This window comes from Dromaius novaehollandiae, chromosome 16 (assembly GCF_036370855.1).
Source record: "Dromaius novaehollandiae isolate bDroNov1 chromosome 16, bDroNov1.hap1, whole genome shotgun sequence".
NCBI classification, from domain to species: Eukaryota; Metazoa; Chordata; class Aves; order Casuariiformes; family Dromaiidae; genus Dromaius; species Dromaius novaehollandiae.
Window position 1 is genome coordinate 16,842,088 of NC_088113.1, and position 22,059 is coordinate 16,864,146.

Sequence of the window (22,059 nt, forward strand, 5' to 3'; positions counted from 1 at the left end):
TTATTATAGCTGTATAATGGCCATAAAAGTGCAGTAATGACACATTTGATTTGAGCGATACTGGAGGTGCCAATTACAAAGCAACTGGGGAAGAAAAAAATAAAAACACCAAAGGGGAGTTGAGCTTTCCTTTGAGTCATTTCCGTATTACAGAATAGAGTTTCATTTTGTTCCTGTTCTGTCTGCTGGGCAGAAATATCTGCTTTTCTCTGGAGCAGCTCTAATGCCTGTGGAACCATAGGTAACTATAGAGTAAAAACAGAAATAGTGAAAGAGCGATAGTGAGGAACAGTGAAAATAGATTTTGCTGTAATAAGCAACACAATTGTACACAATTCCTAGGAACAACTCAAATGAGAGCATCCAAAATCCTACCCTGTGCCCTCTGGACTGGCACATGGAAGAAATGAATTGTCCGAAAGGTTCCCCTCGTCAGCCGGGCAGAACGGGAGCGCAGCGTACGTCAGCGCACTCTGTTCTCACCTCTGTGTTTCAGATGGCTTTGCGGGGAATTCACTGTATCCTGCCAAGGAGAACAGCGGGGCTGAGGGCATCTCTAACTAACTGAGGCCTGTTCTGCATCAAAGAGGCGTTGGTAGTAGAGGACATACATTGCTGTAGCTTTTGTGAAGGGGCCAGACACAGCTCCCGTGTATGAAACACAGTTTGGTGTTGCCTAACCTGTTTGAAATAGGGGAACCCAGACTGGCAGGACCCCCATGGATACCGGCACAGTCAATATACCCTGCGAATCGCCAGCGGGGTAGCCAGCCTGTGCCCCAGCACCAAGGTAAAACCATCATCAAGGCAGACAAGAGGGGAGCGGGGACTGCTGAACGCTGCCTGCGCGCTGCTGCCGCGGGCCAGGCCTGCGATGCACCGAGGAGCCGAGGAGGAGGTGCCCTGCGGAGCAGGTGGCCCTGGCACGGCCCCAGTCCCTCCTCCCGTGGCTCCGCGCTGCTCGCGGGCGGGCGGACGCTGGGGTGCGGCCGGGCCCTCCCTGGGCTCCGCGGCCTCAGGGCACCCACTCGGCTCCGCACCCGGCTCTGCTCCGGACTCTGCGCCCCATGGAGCAACTCGCTGCGCTGCTTCTCCTGGCGGTAGGTGCGGGCGCGGGGGCGCGGCGCTTTGCTCCCCATGGGGACAAGGCCTCCAGGCGCCAGGCGGGCTACAGGTCCCGAGCCCCGAGGGCGCAGTCTGCCCCGGAGCGCAGCGCCCTGGGGAGAGGGCAGCTGCTCTGCTCCCAAACGCTGTGCTCAGGCCTCGCGTCAGGGGTTTCCAGGACTGGTGGTGGAATGGCCCCCATGGAGCCGGGGCCTGTGGCTCCTGGTAAGGACCCCGGGGCATTCGCACGCGGCAGAGCGCGCTGGGGCCCCGTGCTGTCTCTGCTGGGTCTGTGATCCCCCACAGTAACTCAGCAGCATTTCCATGAGCGTTTCTGTGCGGTTCATGGGTCTGAAGTGGGTTGTTCCTTACTAGCGGTGGCCGGAATGGATATGGCAACAGCTGCAGCTGTCACTGTGCTGGTGATGCACACAAGGAGCGTAGAAGCCATAAAATACATGACTAAAGCTTTCAGTATACTTAAGAGTGTTTATACAGACATGGGGAGTGTGTGTGTGTGTGTGTGGAGTGTCCAGCACAGACAAGGGTTAACAAAGTCCAGGAGAGGTGAACCTGGAGCCAAGCTAACGCATGCTACCGCTGGAGTGCCAGGTCAAAGCCCTGCTTGCTGTTTGTACCCCACAGAGGCCCAGGTCACGCAGCAGCTTTGCAGACTAGCTCCAGCGCATTACTCCTGCGCGCCCATTGCTTGGGGTGTGAAGTTAATAACCGTGGCAATTCCATCAGCATTTCGTTTCTTCAGAAACAGATCAGGAAATAGAGGCCTGACCTTTGCCCAGTCTTGGTGGGAACAGCTCTGCTCCCTTCTTTAAACGACACTGGAGATATTTGGCAGAACTGGTTAGCAAAAAGCAAGTGTTTACACAAACATGAGAATGAGGATAAAGGTGTACAAGCTATCTCTGAGCTAATGCCAATAGTGTAATTTGAGTACTTTCACACTGTGGTGGAAGGAAGATTTTAAGTAAAAAGCAGTGTTTGAAGCTTGTGCAGGAAGCTTCTGCTTATAAAAGGACAAATCCTGCTAATTAGGGTGGAGTCCCATTCTCAACAACATATTTTACTCAAGTCTGGATTACAGACTTTGGTCCAGTTTGGGACACAGAATAACATGACAAAGTTTCTGAGAACCTGAAATACTCTCCGGACTTCTTAATTTTTTCAGCAGAAAGTTTATGTCCTGTCAATACAAATTGTAAAGGCAGGGAGAGACACAGGGGAGTATTTTAGTATTTCAAGTATCAGGAGTTGGTTTGAGAAGAAGCCATAGAGATAACACTCTGGAGAGCCAGAGGCAGCATTTGCATGTTTCTGGGACTGGCATCAGCTAACCAAAGAGATCAGTATCCAAGGTCTCATGCCAATTCACTTGCAATGGGAAGGATGATATCGCTGGAATTTCTATAATTTTCTAGCATTAACTACAATTTAATACAGAGGTGTAAGAACTGAATTGATACATATCTGAGAAGCCAAGTTCCTCCTATGCGACATTCATACCAATGTTTTCTAGCTAACCACACTTCTCACAAAGGACTTCTCTTTTGTAAGGTTACTGCTGCCAACAGTTTTTCTCATGAAGCTGAAAATTTCCATTTAAGACAAGCTATCCAAAAGAAGAGTATCCAGGTTTGTAGTCAGTGTTATTTAGTAACAAATACACAACCATTAGTACATAAACTACGACACTAAATGCACTTCTTTATCCAATAGTGGCTAGATTCTTACCAATTGGATGGGCTACGTCCTCTGCGGCGTACAAAAAGGACATGGGTTATCACCACCATCGTTGTTCAAGAGGAGGAAAAAGGACCATTCCCAAAATATGCTGGACAGGTACAAACAAGCTTTTAGTACAAGCTCTTCTTGAACCTCTGTATCGTATTTACCACCAATTCTGCAACAAAATATCAAGGGTAGGAGAGAGCAAGAATGTCACTGTATCAGACATTTTTTAAAAACTTATTTTGATCAAAATTGTCCTATTTAAACAGAATTGGGTGTAATCGTGTAGTGGGCAGGGGAGATTGCTCCTTTCCTTGGGAAGCTGTTGGCACACTCGGGAGAAAGGAGACTATGGTGTGGGAGAGGTGAGAGAGTCACTGCACACAGCTGTGAGCCTGCATTGTGTGCAGAGGGAGCAAAGAGTGTAGTGGGCTGCCAGCTGTGCCTCAGAGGGGATGGCACGGCCTTCCTGCGGACAGAGAAGACTGGGAGGAATGTGTTGCAACCCAGAAAGCTGCTGGGCTGGCTGACCGTAAGCCTGTAAGCAAGGTCCCATCTCCAAAGATGGAGTGGACAGGAAGAGAATTGGTCTAAAGTCTTTTACTTCTGTTCTGTTTTCCCTACTCACACTGAATTCTGCTCCTTCTCTTTTCAAAAGCTGTTTAATAACAAATCATTTAATGAATCAGTACGATATTTAATCAGTGGACCTGGGGTAGACGAATATCCAGAGATTGGATTGTTTTCTATAGAGGATGATGCAAACGGACATGTGTATGTACATCGTGCCATTGACAGAGAAAAGACCCCATCTTTTCAGGTAAACATGCTTTAAAAGAATACATTTGGCAAATATTTATTGCCTTCTCATGGCGAAATGCTTCACAGGAATGAGACATGCCAGCAAGAATCCGAAGGGTGTACTTTTTGACCTCCTTTTCTTTTTCTGAATCTCTAAATAAATGCAATGGTGATTGTCTCAGCAGAAACCAATAGGTAACTTCTGCATCACTATCAATTCTGTAACTTTTGTGGCGAGTTTAGAGTTCCAGAAATATCAGCACAATTTTGTTTCTGTTGTGTTTTTCATATGACCTAGACCACAGCCTAAAAATGAAAAAAAAAATGTCCTGAAGTTCAAAATAGGTTGCAGTTGCAGTGGCCAAAATGCTGGAGTTGTAAACCTAAAAACTGCTATCAAGAGAACAGCACTATGTGGAAGCAAAAGGTTATGTGACAAAAGAAATAGCTAATACTGAAGGAGCTGCAAAGAAAGATTACAATGACTTTACAGAAGAGTAAACATATGCTTGTCCTTAAAAAGCAGAAAAGCAGTCATAAGTAGTAAGTGTAATGAATGAAATGCAGTAATGAGTGCATGAATGAAATATGGGAGTGTGGGTTTGTTTTCTTCCTGCAAAAAGTCTTCAACTGTCCTCTCCTTATGCCTATTCTATGATATGGTTGTGTCCCTGTGGATTAATGGTATTCACAGTTCCATGTGGCTTTCTGTCATGAAAAGATAAATTTTGGAGAGTCTTCTCTTCTACCTCACTGGACATATTGGTGTTCCAGGGCAGACACTCAATGCTTGGTTTTAAAACAGAAATAAGTTTAGTACAGGAGACCTCAGCATTCAGAATTGAATTCCCTGCACATGCATGAGAAGGGAAACAAAAAATCTTATAAATGCAGCTACAGAAAACTGAGCATATTAGTCAAATGAATACCTTAGAAATGGGAAGGAAATGTGAAAGGCTACTCTCTGATCTGGTTTCTGCCCCCAAGGATACTTAGAAATTTTGTTAGGCAGTCATTACAAATAATCCAGCTCCAGATGCTGATTTTAAGTATTGTTAATACAAAGGATGACCATTATGAACCTTGGATGACATCTGAAAGGGTCATGCTTTCAAAGGATGGCATTTGGAAAGTGAAATAATGTCTTAGCTATGCAATTCAAAGACCTAACCAAATATTACTGACACAGCTTCAACATTAAGCATCTTGTTCCATTTTGTTCTCTAAATGGGTTACGGTGTTGCTGCTCATTTAGGTGCGTTTCGATATTGTGCACAGAAAAAATGCTGAACTACTGGACCGACCTTTATTTTTCAAGATTAAGGTTAAAGATGTTAATGACAATGCACCTGAGTTTTCCAAGAAAGAATTTAACATTGCAATAAGAGAGCATCACAGTAAAGGTAGGTGTAATCCAAACAAGGGATACTACTGGTTTGGGTACAGGTGCTTTCTTTTTAATTCTTTTGTCTTTCATTTTTCTTTCTTGCTAAATCTGTTCTTCTCCTTTGGTTTTACTTAAGCACTCATGGGTTTAGGGAATGAAGGACTATTTCCTACTTGATTTGTTGTCTGATCAACTTCAGTGTATATAAGCATAATGTTAAAGACATTCTGGAAAAACTGCAAAGTCTTTGTTCCTACTTACAAACCAAGACTTTAGCAGAATAATCTGAACTGTAGATCTGGAACCTGCACATGCACACTGCTTCACAGGATATGGTCAGAGACACTGTTTCACAAACATAAAAAGATCCTACAGATACCTGAGCTAGGTGTTCTACAGACACGTAGACACATGGGAGTGGTGTCAACTCCTTAGAAGCTGGCTGAGAGATGGCTTAAATACTAGTGAATATTTTTGATACAGGAATTCAGGAGTGTAATAACCCTCTCTATTACCCTACAATACTTTAGGCAAATTGGCCACTCAAATGAGGTGGAGGCCAGAGTGTTTGCAGAGATAACCATAGCGGTGGGAAAAGATGCAGGAGTTTTGAGGACATAAGTGTCCAAGAGCTTGCGGCTATGCCTGACAAGCTCCATGACAATACTGAACACTTGTATTAATGTCTCAATTCTTCATCCTAGGTGAGCCAGTTTTACAAGTTACTGCCTTGGACAAAGATGAAGCAGGCACTGATAATTCTCGGGTGTCCTATTCTCTAATTATGCAGATGCCCATTCTAGATGGATTCACATTTAATATTGATGCTACCACAGGTTTGATACTCCTGTCTGGATGCCTGCATTATGAGGTGATGTAAATATGACAGTTTCTCATCATTTAATGCATGATACATATTAACCATGTTACATTGATGATGATACATAACATGATACATTAACCATGTACGAGGGGAGGGGGAGTCTCACATGCAGCTTTATAGCTGTGATTGACAAATTCTGGGAATTGGTTCTGAATCAAGTTTGGAAATTCCTTTGTTGTTTTTCAGACTGCTAGTTCTTTTAAACTTCTGGTTGAAGCCAGTGACCACGGAGCGCCCCAGCAGTCATCTACTGCAACAGTGAATGTAGCTATTGAAGACGCAAACAACCACCTCCCTGTATTTATCAGTGATCAGGTGAGAAGAAACATCATTACTTTACTAAGGCTTCCTAAACACAGTTCAGTCTTTGAAACTGCTGAATACGTTCAGTAGGGGAAGTAGGAACCCTCAGACTCTTGCAAGGTCAGGCCAAAACATACAAATGAGCTTTATGGATATAATGGCACAGTAATAGAAGAAAAACCTCTTTAAAATGTGGACAGTAAGAGAGTGCTTGACTATTGAGAGTGATGAACTTTGTTAGATTTCCATGTACAGTACTACAAGGTTTTTGTCTCGCTGTTAGCATTAACAGTGCTGCCAGACTAGCCTATTCTAACACACCTGAGAAGCTGAGGTACTGATTACAGTCTGCCCTTGAAAGATGCTAGTGTTGATTCATGAAGGCCTCAATGGCTCTAGACTTGCCTGCCCACAAACTCAGCACATCTTAAAGTGGCAGCCAGGTGTGGTGGCAACGTTTCTGCTGTCACATCCTGCGATGGGATTGTTTGTAACACTGGCGACAGTGCTTGTATAGCACGCACCGTGAGGATGGGAGCAATCAAACTCGCTAGTAGGAAGAGGGCTCTGAGGAGTTAAGAGCTCTGAATGAGTAAACAGCTACACTTGAAGTCAGGTAAGAGCTTATCAGTTTTCAGGTTCAGGCCCAAATACCAGGACAGAAAGCCAAAAACTGTTTTTGTGATTTGCATGTTGACACATTCAAAGTACAGAGGCTTGTCAAGCTCAGGTATGTGTAAAGACTTGAAGCTGTGAACAGTAAGGATAGATGCTGGGTTACAACAGTGGGTACAAAGCAACCTACAAAAGCAAACAGTTGCCTGAGTGTTACTGTGGTAGGTTATGGTAGGTCTCCTGCCTGCAGAATGGTGTTTGGAGGACTGGAAGGAATAAGGGTAGATAATCTGCCAAGGCAGGTTTGTACAAGAAATCTGTGCTTCATCATTGCTAACTCCAGGCTAGTAAAAACTCACATCCTTCTCTCACAGCAGTGATTTGTCTCCTCTCTCTGAGTACATACATTATTCTTTACAGCATGTTTAAACTGTGCAACCATTTAACATGTGTACAGTTAAAGGTGTGTAACAGGATGCCAGAAAGGGACTGCTTACATATTAGAAGGCAAGAATCTGAATTTTCACAGGATCTCAAACATGGGCATCCTCTATGAAGAAAATAAGTTACATTTTGTCACCATCTCATCTTTTAAGTTGTATTTCTACCTTCAGTGATTTAATTGGCATTGCTTAGCCTGTCCATGGAATGCTAGTTAGGCTAGACTGCACCCTCGAAAATTCAAACCGTTGTGAAACGATGAATTAAAATCTCATGCATACATTCCTGACCCTCTAGAAAACAAATAACATCTGCCAACAAGTTCTGGCCTAAGCCTGTATGCACAAAACTTCTCTACATGGCAGAAAAAATGAGGATTCTTTATCACTGAACGGGGACCTGTGAACCACAGTAGACAATCACAGAGCCAGAAGGAAGTAGTTCCACAAGGCCTGGAGTTGGAGCTCTGACTCAAAAGGTCAAATGCCTGGCTAACAGGCTCCTTCCTCTTGGAGAAAATAAGGATTATTTTTTTCCTTTCCCCTCCCAGTACCAGCTACGGATTTCGGCAGGCCAAGAACACCCAGCTGCATTACGGCTGCAAGTGGAAGATGAAGACTCTCGCAACACTCCAGCCTGGAGAGCAAAATACAAAATAATAAAAGGCAATGAGAAGGAACAGTTTGCCATTGCGACTGATCCGGAAACAAATGACGGCATTTTGAGTATCCTCAAGGTAATGTTACTGAGCAGACTGGAGAAGATGTAATAGATGAGCTACAACACAGAAATCCATAGCATGGTCAATCTGACTGCAAGACTAATAGTTTAGCAGCTTAGCTGAGTTTGGCAGCTCACCTCTGGGTCCCAGGTACCTAGAGATGACTGCCACAGCAAAGGTCATAATCGCTAATGAGGCTTTTGTCTGGGGTTTTCAGCCTCTCAGCTATGAGAAGAACTCTGAAAAGACACTTGTAATTTCTGTAGAAAATGAAGAACCTTTCTTCTCATGTAAAAACGGCGAAGTGATGATCTCAAGACCAGAATTCATGAATATAACTGTGAACATCAAGGTCTTACAATCACAACATGCTCCTCAGTTTCACCCTTCTATACTTATTGTCCAAAAAGAAGATCAAATGAAGCCTGGGACAGTATTTAGAAGATATCTTGCTACATATCCAGATGATGTACCAAGGAAGATGAAGTAAGTGGAGAGTCTTTTAAGTCTCAGAATAAGAAGTAGCTTAGGAAAACAAAGAGGTTTTCAAGTTTAATTTGGTATCTGTACATATATGTATATACATACACACATATATTTAGTCATATGAACACACACATTAGAGCTGTAGGTTTACTCCTGATAATACAGAACAAGCTATCTGGATCTGCAGTAAGATACAGTTTTACAGGTCCATTACTCAGTCCTTGATTGCTCAACATTTTTGCTGTCTTCCTAGTAAGAGTTTTACCGAAAACCAGGTTGCATTATTTAAATGCTAATTTCTAACACAAAATTTTGATGCTATAGAAAGCATTGGTTCTAAGAATAGTAATCTGGTGTGGAAATTAGATATTTTCTTAGCCCCTAAGAACAGATTCGCGAGGTCTATGCAAGGTCTATTAGCACAGAATGGGGAAATTTTTCTTTTGGCTATGCTGAAACTTACAGCTTGTTGTAGAGTTAGCAAAAGTAAGCATCACTAATAAGCAAAAAGACTTAAAGAGCTTATAAAGAAAGATGCAGTAAAAGTTTTCTCTGCTTCAAACTCCATTTAAGAAAATAAAGGCACCTTGTACCTTTTGCCTTTCTTTCTTTTCAAGATATGAACTAGCTCATGACCCAGCTGGTTGGATGAGTGTGGATGAAAATTCTGGAGTCCTTAGTGTGGCAAAAGAATTTGATCAAGAATCCCCTTATGTGAACAACAGTCTGTACACCATTATCGTTCATGCCACTGATGATGGTAAGTAGCCAGTCAAACAATATTCAAGTAGTACTTGGACTGTTTGAGAAGCGGTGCGTGTCAGAGGTCTAAAATGATAGCAAGACTAGGAATCTGAATAGAGAATTGTAATGGGGAACACCCTAATATTTAAAACTTAACTTTCTCATGTGACTAGTAAGATAAACCAGGCAGATACTCTGCCAATGGGTTGGCTTTTGTCAAATACTAGTTATCAGTATTCTTGTGTTTCTTTTGCTCCTGTCTAGGTATTCCACCACAGACTGCTACTGGCACCATCCTCCTTTACTTGTCTGACATTAACGATCGTATGCCAGCATTAGTGACTCCTTCTTTAGATGTGTGTGACCAAAAAAAATGGACACCTCTCATTGTAAAAGCTAAGTCTGCTTTGGTTCAGAATGTGAATGGACCATTTACATTTGAACTGGCTGAGGACTCTGAAGATGTGAAGCATAACTGGAAATTAGGAAGGAACTTTGGTGAGTGCTTCCTTCCATGTGCTTAATGAGAAACTTACTGCCATGTATGTGCCCTCTAGTTATTTTACTGTCTCTTATCTTTATGGTCTGTTACCTGTTAGTCTCACGGAGACTGAAAGGACATGGAAGAACAGCTTTCAAAATGTACAGGGCTGCTGCAATTTGAAAAAAGCTTTATTGTTCTTCATCTCTGTTGAGGCCAGGACCAGAAGAAATGTGTTCAAATTGCAGGAAAGGGGTAAAACAGATGAGGAACAGCTTTGGCATTTGATTAACTTCTTAATGAATTCTAGAGGTTATCAGTGTGGTTATGCCAGAACAAACTGGGACAGATCCTTACAGGCTCAACAAGACGATAGAGCAGGATGCCATTTTGTCCTGTTCACTTTGGTGCATTGAGGATGGAAAAGGATTAGACATTGGGGTGCAAATGAGTTTCCCTTGAAACTCAATTGTTGATCATCACCACAAGGGACTGTAGAATATCAGACTTCTTTCCTTCAGTCTTGAAGTAATTTGCTTGTCTTCTTTTTAGGGCAGTCTGTTGAGCTATTAATGTTAAGAAGCCTCCCACAAGGTAGTTACTTGGTGCCGTTCATTATTCGGGATGGGCAAGGATTTTCTACAAGGCAGAATCAGCATGTAAGGCTCTGTGCTTGCCCAGATGGGCGTACATGTGAAGATTCACCACTTTCACAAGCATCAGTGAGACTTGGAGGCAGTGCCATTGCACTAATGCTGACAGCTCTCCTATTATTACTGGGTAAGTAACCTCCTAACTTGCGCGCGCCAGTTATCTACCACCTGGCCATAAGATCTCACTGCAGTTGCAGCCTATGAACACGTGCTATGATCTACCAGCCTAATACACTCAGGCAAGTGGGAAAGACCATTTGCCTTAATGTATTAGAGTGTCATGAAGGTGTGACCAGCTCATTCTTGTGGCACTTCCATCCATTTGTCCTGGCCCATGACCCCTTCTCTCTTTAAATCTTGGAAAGACTTTAGTTTTGTGACAGAAGACATTGCCATTCCCATCTAGTAACCAGAGAGCTTTTTTCATTGTTGATAGCCAAGAAAACTTTCAAATTACTGGCCACTATGATACAGTGTGTAATGCAGTGGAAGATGGTATCCAAGGCTGACAGTGGAGGGTAACAGACCCTGCAAAGATTAGTGCAAACTATCTCCACTCATGACTGGGCTGTGAAAAGGTGAGGACTGTATATTACAGAGAAGTGAAAAAAGAGAAGATAACATGGATGTATGGAATACTTACATGTGTATGAACAACGATAAATATAAGTATGCAACCTAGGAAAAAAGAAAGTATCTAAACGGAAAAGCCAGAAGTGTAATGTTGACAAGCAGATTTTTTCAGCTTGTTACCTGTGAAAATCATGATTATACTGCAGACAGACAGACAGACAGAAGACAACTGGCAAATTATTTGTGTCAAGTAGTAAGCAGGACTCTAGTACAAAGTGAATATTCCTGTTCAAATTGGATGAAATTAAAAGACATGCAATCATTTTGACATTAGCCAAATGCTGACTAACTGGAAGAAGTAAGAATTTCTCCTGTAGGTTATGCTACTCAGTAATTGTTTGTTATACAGCTGCTTCCTCTGCAACATGTGGCTGCTGCTGGAGAGATGGCATACTAAACTACTGATTATCTGAAACAAAAATTAACAAGTCATCTGCCCACTATGCAGTCCTCAGGCTACTTGCAAGTGATCTAGTATGTGTGCTTGCTCAGTGCAGCACTCCGAGGAGATAACAGCTTAGCTTTCTAAAGCAGGCTGATCACTCTAGGCCAGGCATTGCATCTGCACAGTACATTGCTGGAGGTTTCAGAGTCAGTTCATTTTGAACTGGCTTGGCTACCTCACCACCCCCCTGTATAGAGCCACACACGTCTATTTACAGTGTCCATTTCACCATTTCCTTGCTTGTTTCAACAGTTTCCATTATTCTACTTTGTCGGTTTTATGCGTCAGGATCCAAAGGCAAAGCCAGTCTTTCACCTCAGGAAGGTGTACAGACTTTAATCACCTATAATGAAGAGAGCAGAATGCCTTTGTCTCAGGTAAGCACAAAAGCATCCTCACCCAGTCAGTGCCGTGTGGCTGAATCTGTGCTAGTCATTCTTTTTCTTATGTTCCCTCTGGTTTTGGTATTGAGCAGAATAAAGCCTCTTTTGTCACTAAGTATATCTAGGGAGTAGTGTTCTTCATGAACTGGATGATGCTACTTTGGTGACCAACTCTATTTTCACTCCTACCATTTTTCAGTATGTCCTAGACCTTCACAGGTGCCTCATCCTACTGAGGAATCCAACACATGAGGAGGCACATCATCTCTTGTCATACTGCACACACTAGTGTTTTCAGCAAGGAGGGAAATGGAAGTGAAAAAGTAAAGAGTCTGCAAAAGTGTGATCCTTCACAGTCTAGTTCAGTTTGTTATTAACACCTTCCCTCTCCCTGTGTGCAGGCTAGGCTGGACGCTACAGATGCTGCCACTCTACTGCCTGTGTCTGCTGAAGCTGGAAAAGTGACTGTCAAGGTAACTGCCAGTGTCCTTATATCTTATTGTAAATGCCCTTTTTCGTACTGCAGAAACTGGTAATCCTGAGAATGAGATATGATATTAAGAATAGTAGAAAGAATAATGCAATATACCTCAATTAGAAAATAAGTGCCATTTGGTGGAGATGCCAAGATTATTTTAAAAACCAGTGGAACAGTTTCAGTTTGAGACTGGCACTTTCTTCATTAGTATCTGGTCTAAATATTTGGAAGTGTAATTTCTTCCAAGGTTCTTATCACAATATCTGAATTGATATGCAGGAATTTTTATTCAGCTCTTGGTGTAAATGAAATGGAACCATCATTCTTCAGATATCAAAAACACATTGGCCAACATCTTTTACTAAACATATTGTAAAAGCATGAACAGAATTTGTAAGTATTTTTCTGGATAGAAAAAGTACGTTTGGGGGGTTGAAGGCTTTTAAGTTTGTTCTGCAGATTTTTGTACTGCTGGTAATTCTCTAACTTGTGTAACAGATCTCTATTCTTATTGTAAAGAATGCCTGAAGGAAATTCCGGGTCTGTATCACTAAGTGATTGCCATGTGCTATATCATATGTATGTAGTGTTCACCAAGAGATTCTAAGAATCTCTTCCTGTCTTACAGCATACAAAGAAAATGTAAAGCATACAGTCTTTTTTACAGATGTGAGAACCCAATTCCACAATCCTTAACTCCTTACTAAGGAGTTAGGATTACTTGTGTGAGTTTACATCTTAGAGATGTCATGTTTGGTGCAGTTAAAGAAAAAGAATCCAATAAATTTAGAGGAAGAAATGTATTTAATTACTGGAGATTATGAAGAATACCTACAGTTTGTGACTCTACATACTGAGTGATTTACAAACTCCAAAGAAGAAACAGTCCCTGACCAGGAAAAGCTGCAACGTAACTTGAAAAGACAACACAAGAGAAATCCAATTGGATGTACTTGTACTGCAAAGAAATGTTAGTAGGTGCCTTTAGGCTGGTCAAACCTTAGATATTATGTCTGTCTTTCAGGATGGCCTGTACACTAAATACGATGAGACCTCTCAAATAAGATACCTTCATCACATCCTACAGACAGTGGACAAAATACTGGATCAGGTAAGAAACAGCAGCTATTGAATCTGCCCCGTGCGAAGCTGGCTTATAGGAACAGGAGTCAAGAATGGGAAACAAGGCTTACAAAACTGGAAGGTTGCTATAACTTCAGCTACTTTCTCAGCACACATCTCAGAGTCTCAGAAAGAAGTATTGCTACTGAAAGGAAGAGATATATTTGCTGGAGGAGCAGTCAGGTCTCTTCCTTGTTGAAGATGCCTTGCCTCCTACAAATCTTGTTGCCCCTGACTGGTCACCCAGAAGTTAGCACAAGGCTGGGCTCTGTCACATATGACAAATTTCTTCTTCAAGATTAGGAGATGCGGCTAAAATACTTCCAATTGCAATGCTAGATTTAAAGATTAAAGTTCAGTTCCCTGCTATTTCACTTCTGTGAAATCCTAGTTCCTCTTACCATACCCTGTCAGGCCGTTGAAGGTTCACAGGCCTTTCCTTCCTCCGTGCTTCCTTGCGTCAGACTGTGTTTTCAGAATCCAATCATGTTTACTTGACTGTCTGTTCCACTGTAGGTCATATGCTCCTTTTTGCTTTATTTGCACTCAAGGCAAAGTTCAGGCTCAGATGCTTTTGCAGCTGAGAGTTGCAATACAACTTTTCCTTATCAGAGACGGATACTTTTCACTGTAGCCTCCTGCCTGATTTGCATACCATGAATCCCTTTCCTTTCCAGACAGGCAGTAGGAGCTTCCATGGTGATTTTTATTGTTTCTTCTCTTCTTTAGAAATTGTATGACCAAAGTAAACTGGAAGATGATGGGCACAGCTACGAATCTCACAGATATGCTGAGGAAGGAGAACTAGAGAGAAGTAGCTCCTTCCACTCTCTCTCCATTGTCAGCGAGGAATTGCCCTGGGATTTTTTGCAAACTCTGGGGCCAAAGTTTTCTGCTCTGGAGGAAATCTGCCAGAAGCGATTTCCATCATTCAACTAATTTCAAAAGGCCATGGCTATTTATGGTGTTACAAAGGCTTCTGGCAGAAGCACTGACAAAATTCTAAGGAAAGAACCATCCACATTTCAAAGATTTACAGTGTGTTTGCACCACCAGTACCTGGCCTTTTATTCTTCCTGGCTATAATGTTTGCATGTCTGCAGCTAAGAACATGACATGTGTATGACATAGTAGGTAAAGGTAAAAATAGATCTACCAGGCTAGAAATTGAAGTCAAAATTCCATATGGAAATAAGACAACTTTGAAAAGGGAAGGCGACTACTAGCTAGGCCAGGGATACAGTCCTTTCTCCAGGAAGTGGATTCTTTAAATCCAGGGTGGCTTTCAAACAGATTAGCTTTAGTACAACCATGCAGATCTGACTGGTGATCAGATCTTTTCTTTCCATATGATCTTGAAACATCTAAGAGAAAATGCACCTCTACTCTTGGCAAGCTTGCAACTTTCATAATGTCCTGAGAGGTCACCACCATCCTTGCCTTACAGCATAAAATAGGCACTCATTTAGTCTTTGCACACTTATGCTGGCTGTTAGTATTATTACACTATCATAAATAACACTAAATGCTAAGAAATTGTTGACAGAGTAGAAAGTATGGCTATTCATTTTTTCCAGATAACTTCTCTAAATTAGCTAACAGTGATTGTGCTAAGGAAATTCAGGGATTTCCTCAGGCATCATTAACAAAGTAGCTGACATGATAAAGAAAGGATGGTATCAGATTTCTTTATATGGAAACCACAGATGTGTTACTTTTAAATCGTGTGGTTTGTGCACATCTGCATGTGTGCAATGGCCTATGCTCAGTTATAGCATGATGGCAATCGATGTTACAACACATGAATGAGGAAAGAATAACTCCAGAAGATAGTATTCTGCCATTAGATAAGTTATATAAACAAAAAGAGATGGAATTAGTCAGTCTTATTTCTATTCTATTTTTGTGTTAAAGAAAAACGTTCCACCTAAGGCAAGCACTAGGTCTAGTATCTAAGGCACTGTTCTTCCGTTTCAAAGTTTACTTAAGCAATAAATTATACTTTTGCTCAGATGTTATTAACTAATAATTCAAGGGTGGAAACTTTCAATCAAGTGTGATTAAAGAATCTGGCTGAATGGCAGGGAGCTAAATTTTTCTAAATGCCAGCAGCCAGATCTGTTTACACAATAAATCACTACTTTGATAAACTGATTTTAACTTATAATTCCAGATGGAAGAGTTTAAATCAGGCCAGTGATTTAGCAGCACTCTTAATAACCAAGATGACTGTTTTATTGCAAACTATAACCATACGGGTAAGATCAGAATTGTGCTGTGTTTTGCTATTTCCACTGAAAATGATGCAAGATTAAAAATGATAATGAAAGTATTCTGGACAGATGTAGTGTTTACACTCTGAACAACAGAAATGAAGGCTGAAAGATCACCTTTGTTCACGACAGTCACGCAGAGAGCTTGCAGCAAGCTAAGGAATGACACTTAGCCATGGTGCGCTCTTTCTATGCCTTCCCTTTCACCTCTAACATTGACCTTTGCAGTGGCTTTTTTTGCCACTCCTTTGGACCAGATACAAGGAATATGGACTCTGCTATGGTCATATCAAAACAGTAGAAAATCTTTAACATGTGCAGTCTTGAAGCAAACAATGAAAGGAGTCAAGAAATAATTAAAATCTTCATTTTACAGAAAAGAGACTAATGCACAGAAACTGTTAAGTCTGCTCCCATAGTCAAAAAGAGATTTGCAAATAGAGAACAGAAGCAGATTTTCAGAATCCCATCTTAGCGCTATAGTCACTGAACTACCATTCTAGTCACAATTCCTGTCAAACGTGTCATTTACCTGCCAACTACCTGGACAAAAAGTATTCCTCCTCCTTCTTCTCATTAAGCATTTGTGGTCACAAATTGGGTGATGTCATGCTTTTTCACATCACTATCTGCCTCTTAATAGAGATGCATACTTTCATGTAGGAGTCACAAAGCATGCTATAAACACCTAAGTAATTCCTCTCAAACTGCTGAAACTGCTATTATCCCTGCTGCCAAACTACAGACAAGTCATGCATCAACGAGAGGTCTTTGCACAACAGCAAACCTCAAGAGAGGATCCAGAAAGTCTAGAGCTGTTGGCCTGTGTCTCAGCTCCACATGACAATTTCTTCTTTCTCCATCTGTGCCTAAGGTTTGAGTTGACATTTCTTCTCAAATGGGAGTGAAGGAAATCTAAATTAGCCTATTAATCTCCCACTGGCTTAAAAACTAGAAACATCTGCTTGAGAAACGAGTGACTTTTTTTTAGTGGAGTTTGGCAGCAGGGAAGCCCAAGCTGATGAGGTATGACTTTGCTACTAGACTACTACAACCAAAGAGGATTATTTGGAGGCTTTTAAGAGACACAGTGATTAATAAGCAGTGAAAATGAGGCATGAATCAGAGCATATCTCACCTACATTTGCATCAACCACACTTTTAAAGACGCTGCTGCAGGAAGCTAGTCAATAAATGGTTCTTCATCGCATGCGGCTGAGTGATACCTCTAGAGAGAGATATGCAGGCAGGTGTCTGAGGCAGCACATTTCCTTGTGTCAGACAACACACTGTGACTATAGCCCCATCGGGATGATGTTCCAGTCACTCTTTGCTCATGCAAAACTGCTTGCTGTTATCCCGTCTCCACTGAGGGTGACAGCGAACCACCAGACTCCCAGGTCCTGAGCGAGCTTCCAGATGTTCACGGAAGGGTTGACACGAGTTTTCAGATGTTCACACAAGGGCTGACATGAGCTCCTGGCCTGACACGTGCCCCTTTTCTGTCAGCAAAAAGGTGGATGAACAAACCTGGGCCGAGGGACAGGCCCTTCAGCCAGGGCAGCTTGCCATGTTTCCTCTCAAGGCCTCTCTGCCTGTGCCTGGTGGCCCACGCAAGACCAGGAAGGCAGCTCACAAGTTGCCCTCATAAGTAATTGCACAGAAGTATCTATTCCTCAGGTGACAGCACCAAGGCGGGTTGGGCAGACACCAGAGCCGTGCTTTATATTGAAAAGAAGGCATTTTTGTCCTGCATGCCGATCTCCACGCGTGCTGGCTGAGGCCAGCGCTGCGGCACCTTTGGGAAAGGTGTTGGTGGCAGGTCTCCAATGGTTGGAAGCAGGAGAAAGCTGTGGCCCTGCAACCATCCTTGCCCTGCCTGGTCACTCTCAGCCTACAAAATGGTGCCAGGTGTGCCAGGTGCCTTGTGTTGGGTGGCCATCCTCCCATTGGCCAGGACCAGCCCAACTGGATGCTGACACGTCCAGCTGCCAGGCAGATTTCAGTTGCCAGGCAACCACAGCCTGGCGCTGTGCAGCAACGCAAGGCCCTGTGTTGGCCTGGGAAGGGAAGGCCGGAGCTGCGCTGGCCCCCCTGGCATGGCTGAGCCGTGTGGGGCAGGCAGCCTTATCTCCCCGATCGCCCTGCATGAACGAGAGTCCCCATAGGCACACACTTGCAGTGTCACCACAACTAACCTAGCTCTCTAACAGGCATAAAGTAGCTGCGGCTGTTGCCAATTTAGAGGAAGAAACGCGTGGGGGCTTAATCCTCCATCCTCCCTGAACATGCCCTGAGGATTAAAATTTAAGAGCTATATACTACTGATGGCCTAAGCTTATGCTTTGCTCATACATAACAGCGTGTGAAGCCTCTGGTTTGTTCAGGGTCTGCTTTAAACTAGGTACCTCCATGGCTTGCCGTTTTGTAAGCGCTGGTGATGGGCTATAGTGTGTCAATTACCTGTTCGCAGTGAGAGGTCTAATCATGATGCCTGAGAAGCCCCATTACCACTGGCCCCCGCTGTGCCCAAGTCAGTGGGGGGCCCAGCAGCACAAATGTTTATCTCCGCATAGTCTTCATCTGTGTCTTTGTTTTGCCTCATTTATAAAAATCTTACTTAAAAGTAAATGACACACAATCAGTAAAGGGGAAATTAATCACACTGGAACTCTTGCCTCTGAGTTTTAAAGGAATCAAGAGAGACTGATCACAGGATGGTCCTGGAGAGACTGGATGTCAGCATGCTAGTAATAAAGCCCTTTTGTCTCCAAAAGAAAGCATTTCCCCTGTCTCTTTATTTCCTCTACTCTGCTTGAGCAATGGCAGATCCCCTAGGATTTTTAGGCTGCCACCGAAGGAGGAGAAGTTTTAATCAGATCTTTCTGTGCCAGTTTTTAGGGTCATCTTCTCCCTTTTGAAGGACTTATTTCTCCAGATTAAGCTATTACAAGGAGTCATCTAAAGGACAAATACATGACAGGAGATTTTTTTAAGTGAAGGGTAAACCACCTGCTGAGTGGGCTATAATTAGTTCCTTCCATTAACACCTTAGGTGTTGTGGTACTTCACAGTCCTAATAATTAAACGCTTAGTAACAGAGTGTTGGATTAGTGCTCAAAAAAAAAAAAAAAAAAAAAAAAAAAAAGTCCAAACTGGGGACTTTTCTCAAGGTTTGCTGGTAGCAAGCAGTGAACAGACTTTGTAGCAATTGTGCTAGTGGCAAAGTTTCTCAGCTCAGTTCAAAAACCATTAGCACCTTTAAAGAAACTGAAAATGGGCTTTTTCTTTCTTAAGGTGTGCTCATCCTGAAAACTGAGAATAATGAATTATGCCATTCAAATGCAGTTTTCCAGCTTAACCTATAATTGCATTTAGATGGGAAAGCTGGTGATTGGGGAAAAGTGGGGGAAAATGTGCAAAGCACAGGCAAGAGGCTGTTGTACCATCATTTTCCTTGTGCCATTTCTCCCTTTCACGCTCCCAGTATTTCACACATTTTGAAAGTGATGAGAAGTCTTCAAAATAGAAATATTTAGCAGAGCATATACCAACTGACTGTCTTAGTTTAGTCTCCTGCATCCTTCAGCAACAAATGCTTTGGCGCTGGCTGCAGGGGCCTCCCTGGACGTGTGGGTCTGACCAGTTCTCAGAGAAGGTGCATCTGGGGCTTCCCTACAGGAATTTTTTTGATCAAGCTGCCTCTCGCTATGCCTGAGTCTACTTTTTGGATCTGTTTTTCACAGCAGCCAGTATTAGGAAATCAAATGCTGAAGAGAGGGAGAGGGAGAGGAGAGGAGATACAGTACTCCCGTGTTGCAATCCTGGCAATGAGCAGCTTAGGACAGGAGAAAACAATGAATAACTGACTGCTTCGGTAACCTCCTTCCTCTCCTATGCTGATCCCGTATGCTGAAATGCGGCACACTGACCTGCATCTGACTTGGATACTTCCTTTATGTCTAGAATAAGATAATTCACAGTGTCTATTGTAATTACTTAATACTCTCCTGAATGCACGTTTCTTAGGGACTGGTGCATTTCTCAGGAAACAGAAGGCACTTGAAAAACTTACACTAATATTTTCGATGCCCACTTTGTTTTTCCTAACACTTGTGGTAGGCTGTGTAGGTTGTGTAAGAGTCTATTTCCAGTTACCCTATGAGGTATAAAGTGAATCTTGTACTCACAAAACACATTTCATCCTGAAGAATATATTTCTGCACTTCTTGCGCTCTGCCTGTGCCACCTCCTTCCCACAGAGGAAAGACACCTGGGTTTGCAAGGTATCCCTTCCTTACTGCAGCAACTTAAGACATAAATTTGGCGTGTAAAGTGAGGTTAGTGATTCAACAGAAGACACTGGAGGTTCCTTCAGCCTTCTTCCTTGTTCCCTGGAAAGAGGTATTTACCCAATGTGAGATTTGGCAAGGGCGGTTAAATGAATAAGCTAAAATTTCCGGAAGCACACACAACATCAAGTGATCTTTGCAGGGCCTTATTCCACCTGCATCAGAATAGTAACTGAGTGTTAAACAGCATAGTAATGTATTATACAACATGACAAACACCTATTCCCTCCTTCCACTTATCCCCCAAACCCCAGTCTTTTGAGAAAACGGAGTTCTCACTAGTAAAATATAAGTATAAAACAGTATTTTCTCTCAAAACATAACTTCACTGAATATATCAATATTGCTTGGACCACACTTACGAAGATCTTTTTCATAAAATGTATTGATTATTCGTAAATGCTGAATACGATGCTATTAATAATTCAGTAATTTTTGCTTTGTTCTAAATTCTATAAAATAAAAAGAAAATGACTTCAGGCATGCAACTAGCAAATTCTTTCAAGGCACTGATAATTACAAATGCTTCCGACAGAGGCTTTTTGTGTGTAAAGATAGTTCTGCCATTATCCAGAAGATGGCGTATACAGGCCAGTTATGCAAACCCCCGTACCAAAAAGGGAAAAGGAAGGAAGGACCTTTACTAGTACCCTCTTTCAAAATAAAGCTCTTAATAAAAACACATATTTTGATGTGGTCAGTGGAGAGGAGAGGTTTCGTTTCTTAAGACATAGCCCTTCTCAACAGCACCAAGTGAGGAAAGCACCATTTAATGGCTATACAGCAGTACTGAGAAAAAGGAATGCGAGAACAGTAATAGGAAAATCTTAAGCAGATATTTATGATACATTTTTTGGATTAGGCTATGTCCATTACAAAAAAGTCTTTCCACTTCTCCACTTTCTTTGTTTCCATGAAGAGACAGTAAGAATGACCAATATGAAAGAAAGAGTTCCATATTTTCTTTCCAGATGCCTGTACTCTGTCTAGCTCATTTCCTTCTGTTAGCTTTCCCAAGGGTTTCATTCATATGATTTCCAAAAGTATAGGGCATACGGGAGAATCCATTAACACCAGCAAATGACCACTTACGAGCACAAAAAAGGGGATTTATGCTCAAAACTGGCCTTGACTATGTAACTTCCCACATGAGCAATTTACTTATTCCAAGAGGTATTTTCAGTATTCAAAAACATAAATTCCATAAACAGAGAAGACAGGATACTGAAGACACAATTTACACACTGCAGTAATTGACCATTGAAAGGAGAAACAAACATCAAGTGGAGGATGGTTCTCTGCCTTCCTTCAGTGTATTTAGATGCCTAAATCATGGCTCAAGCAGACATTTGATAGTGTCAAGCTGTAGTTCTTGAGAATATGAGTGTCCTTGGAAATAGTCTGAAATTTGCTAACTTGAAATCTGCTGTCTGCTGCACTAAGACTATTGTCTAGGAGTGAAACCATGGAGAAATGCAATTAAACATGCGGTCCTCTGGGACCATGGGTCAAACCCCAATTAAGCAGCTGCTGAAAATGATCTTGATTGTCTCTGTCTTCATCTCTTTTCTCTAGTCATTTGCAAAGTGCCACAGCATGTCATAGCTGCAGTCTCTCCTTATGAAAGGCCAAGAGCTGGGTTAGTAGGGTTGGAAGTCATCTCTGAGATGACTTGAAAGGATTCAGTTATGTAGGGAGATTTGTAAACAGCTGGCAAGGCAATCATCACATTTCCAGGTTCTGAATTAACTCCTCGGAAGTGGGAAAGGTAGAATGCCTATATATTGGAAGAGATGAGCAAACTGATTTGCAGGAGAAGAGAAAGTACTAAACATACCTATTTCTTTCAAAAACTTAGTACAAACTAGAAACCGAGGAAAAATCCTGCATACTAGTAAAAAAAAAGTGGACCATCATAGGACCAGCTTTCCTGATCTCCAATAAATGTCAAAGAATCTTTGTCTACCTATTGTGTGTAGTTACACCTATTTTAGAAGTGTCATCTTTT

General features: G+C 42.2%; 1 protein-coding gene across 1 annotated transcript; it reads left to right on the top strand.

Annotated features, from left to right (window-relative positions):
- Positions 1-965: 965 nt before the first annotated feature.
- CDH26 (cadherin 26) lies at positions 966-15,758 on the top strand. Its single transcript, XM_026105312.2, has 16 exons — positions 966-1,100; positions 2,677-2,754; positions 2,839-2,961; positions 3,509-3,670; positions 4,907-5,054; positions 5,743-5,909; positions 6,108-6,236; positions 7,831-8,016; positions 8,219-8,487; positions 9,105-9,247; positions 9,496-9,729; positions 10,265-10,492; positions 11,696-11,820; positions 12,228-12,299; positions 13,329-13,415; positions 14,156-15,758. Exons 1-16 carry the CDS (start codon positions 1,068-1,070, stop codon positions 14,363-14,365), a joined length of 2,394 nt encoding a protein of 797 aa, XP_025961097.2. The 5' UTR covers positions 966-1,067; the 3' UTR covers positions 14,366-15,758.
- Positions 15,759-22,059: the final 6,301 nt, after the last annotated feature.

Coding starts and splice junctions, on each gene's coding strand:
- CDH26 (XM_026105312.2), top strand. CDS start 1,068: ATGGAGCAACTCGCTGCGCTGCTTCTCCTGGCG. Junction 5,910..6,107: donor CTGGATGCCTGCATTATGAG/GTGATGTAAATA, acceptor GTTGTTTTTCAG/ACTGCTAGTTCTTTTAAACT. Junction 9,248..9,495: donor CGTTCATGCCACTGATGATG/GTAAGTAGCCAG, acceptor GCTCCTGTCTAG/GTATTCCACCACAGACTGCT.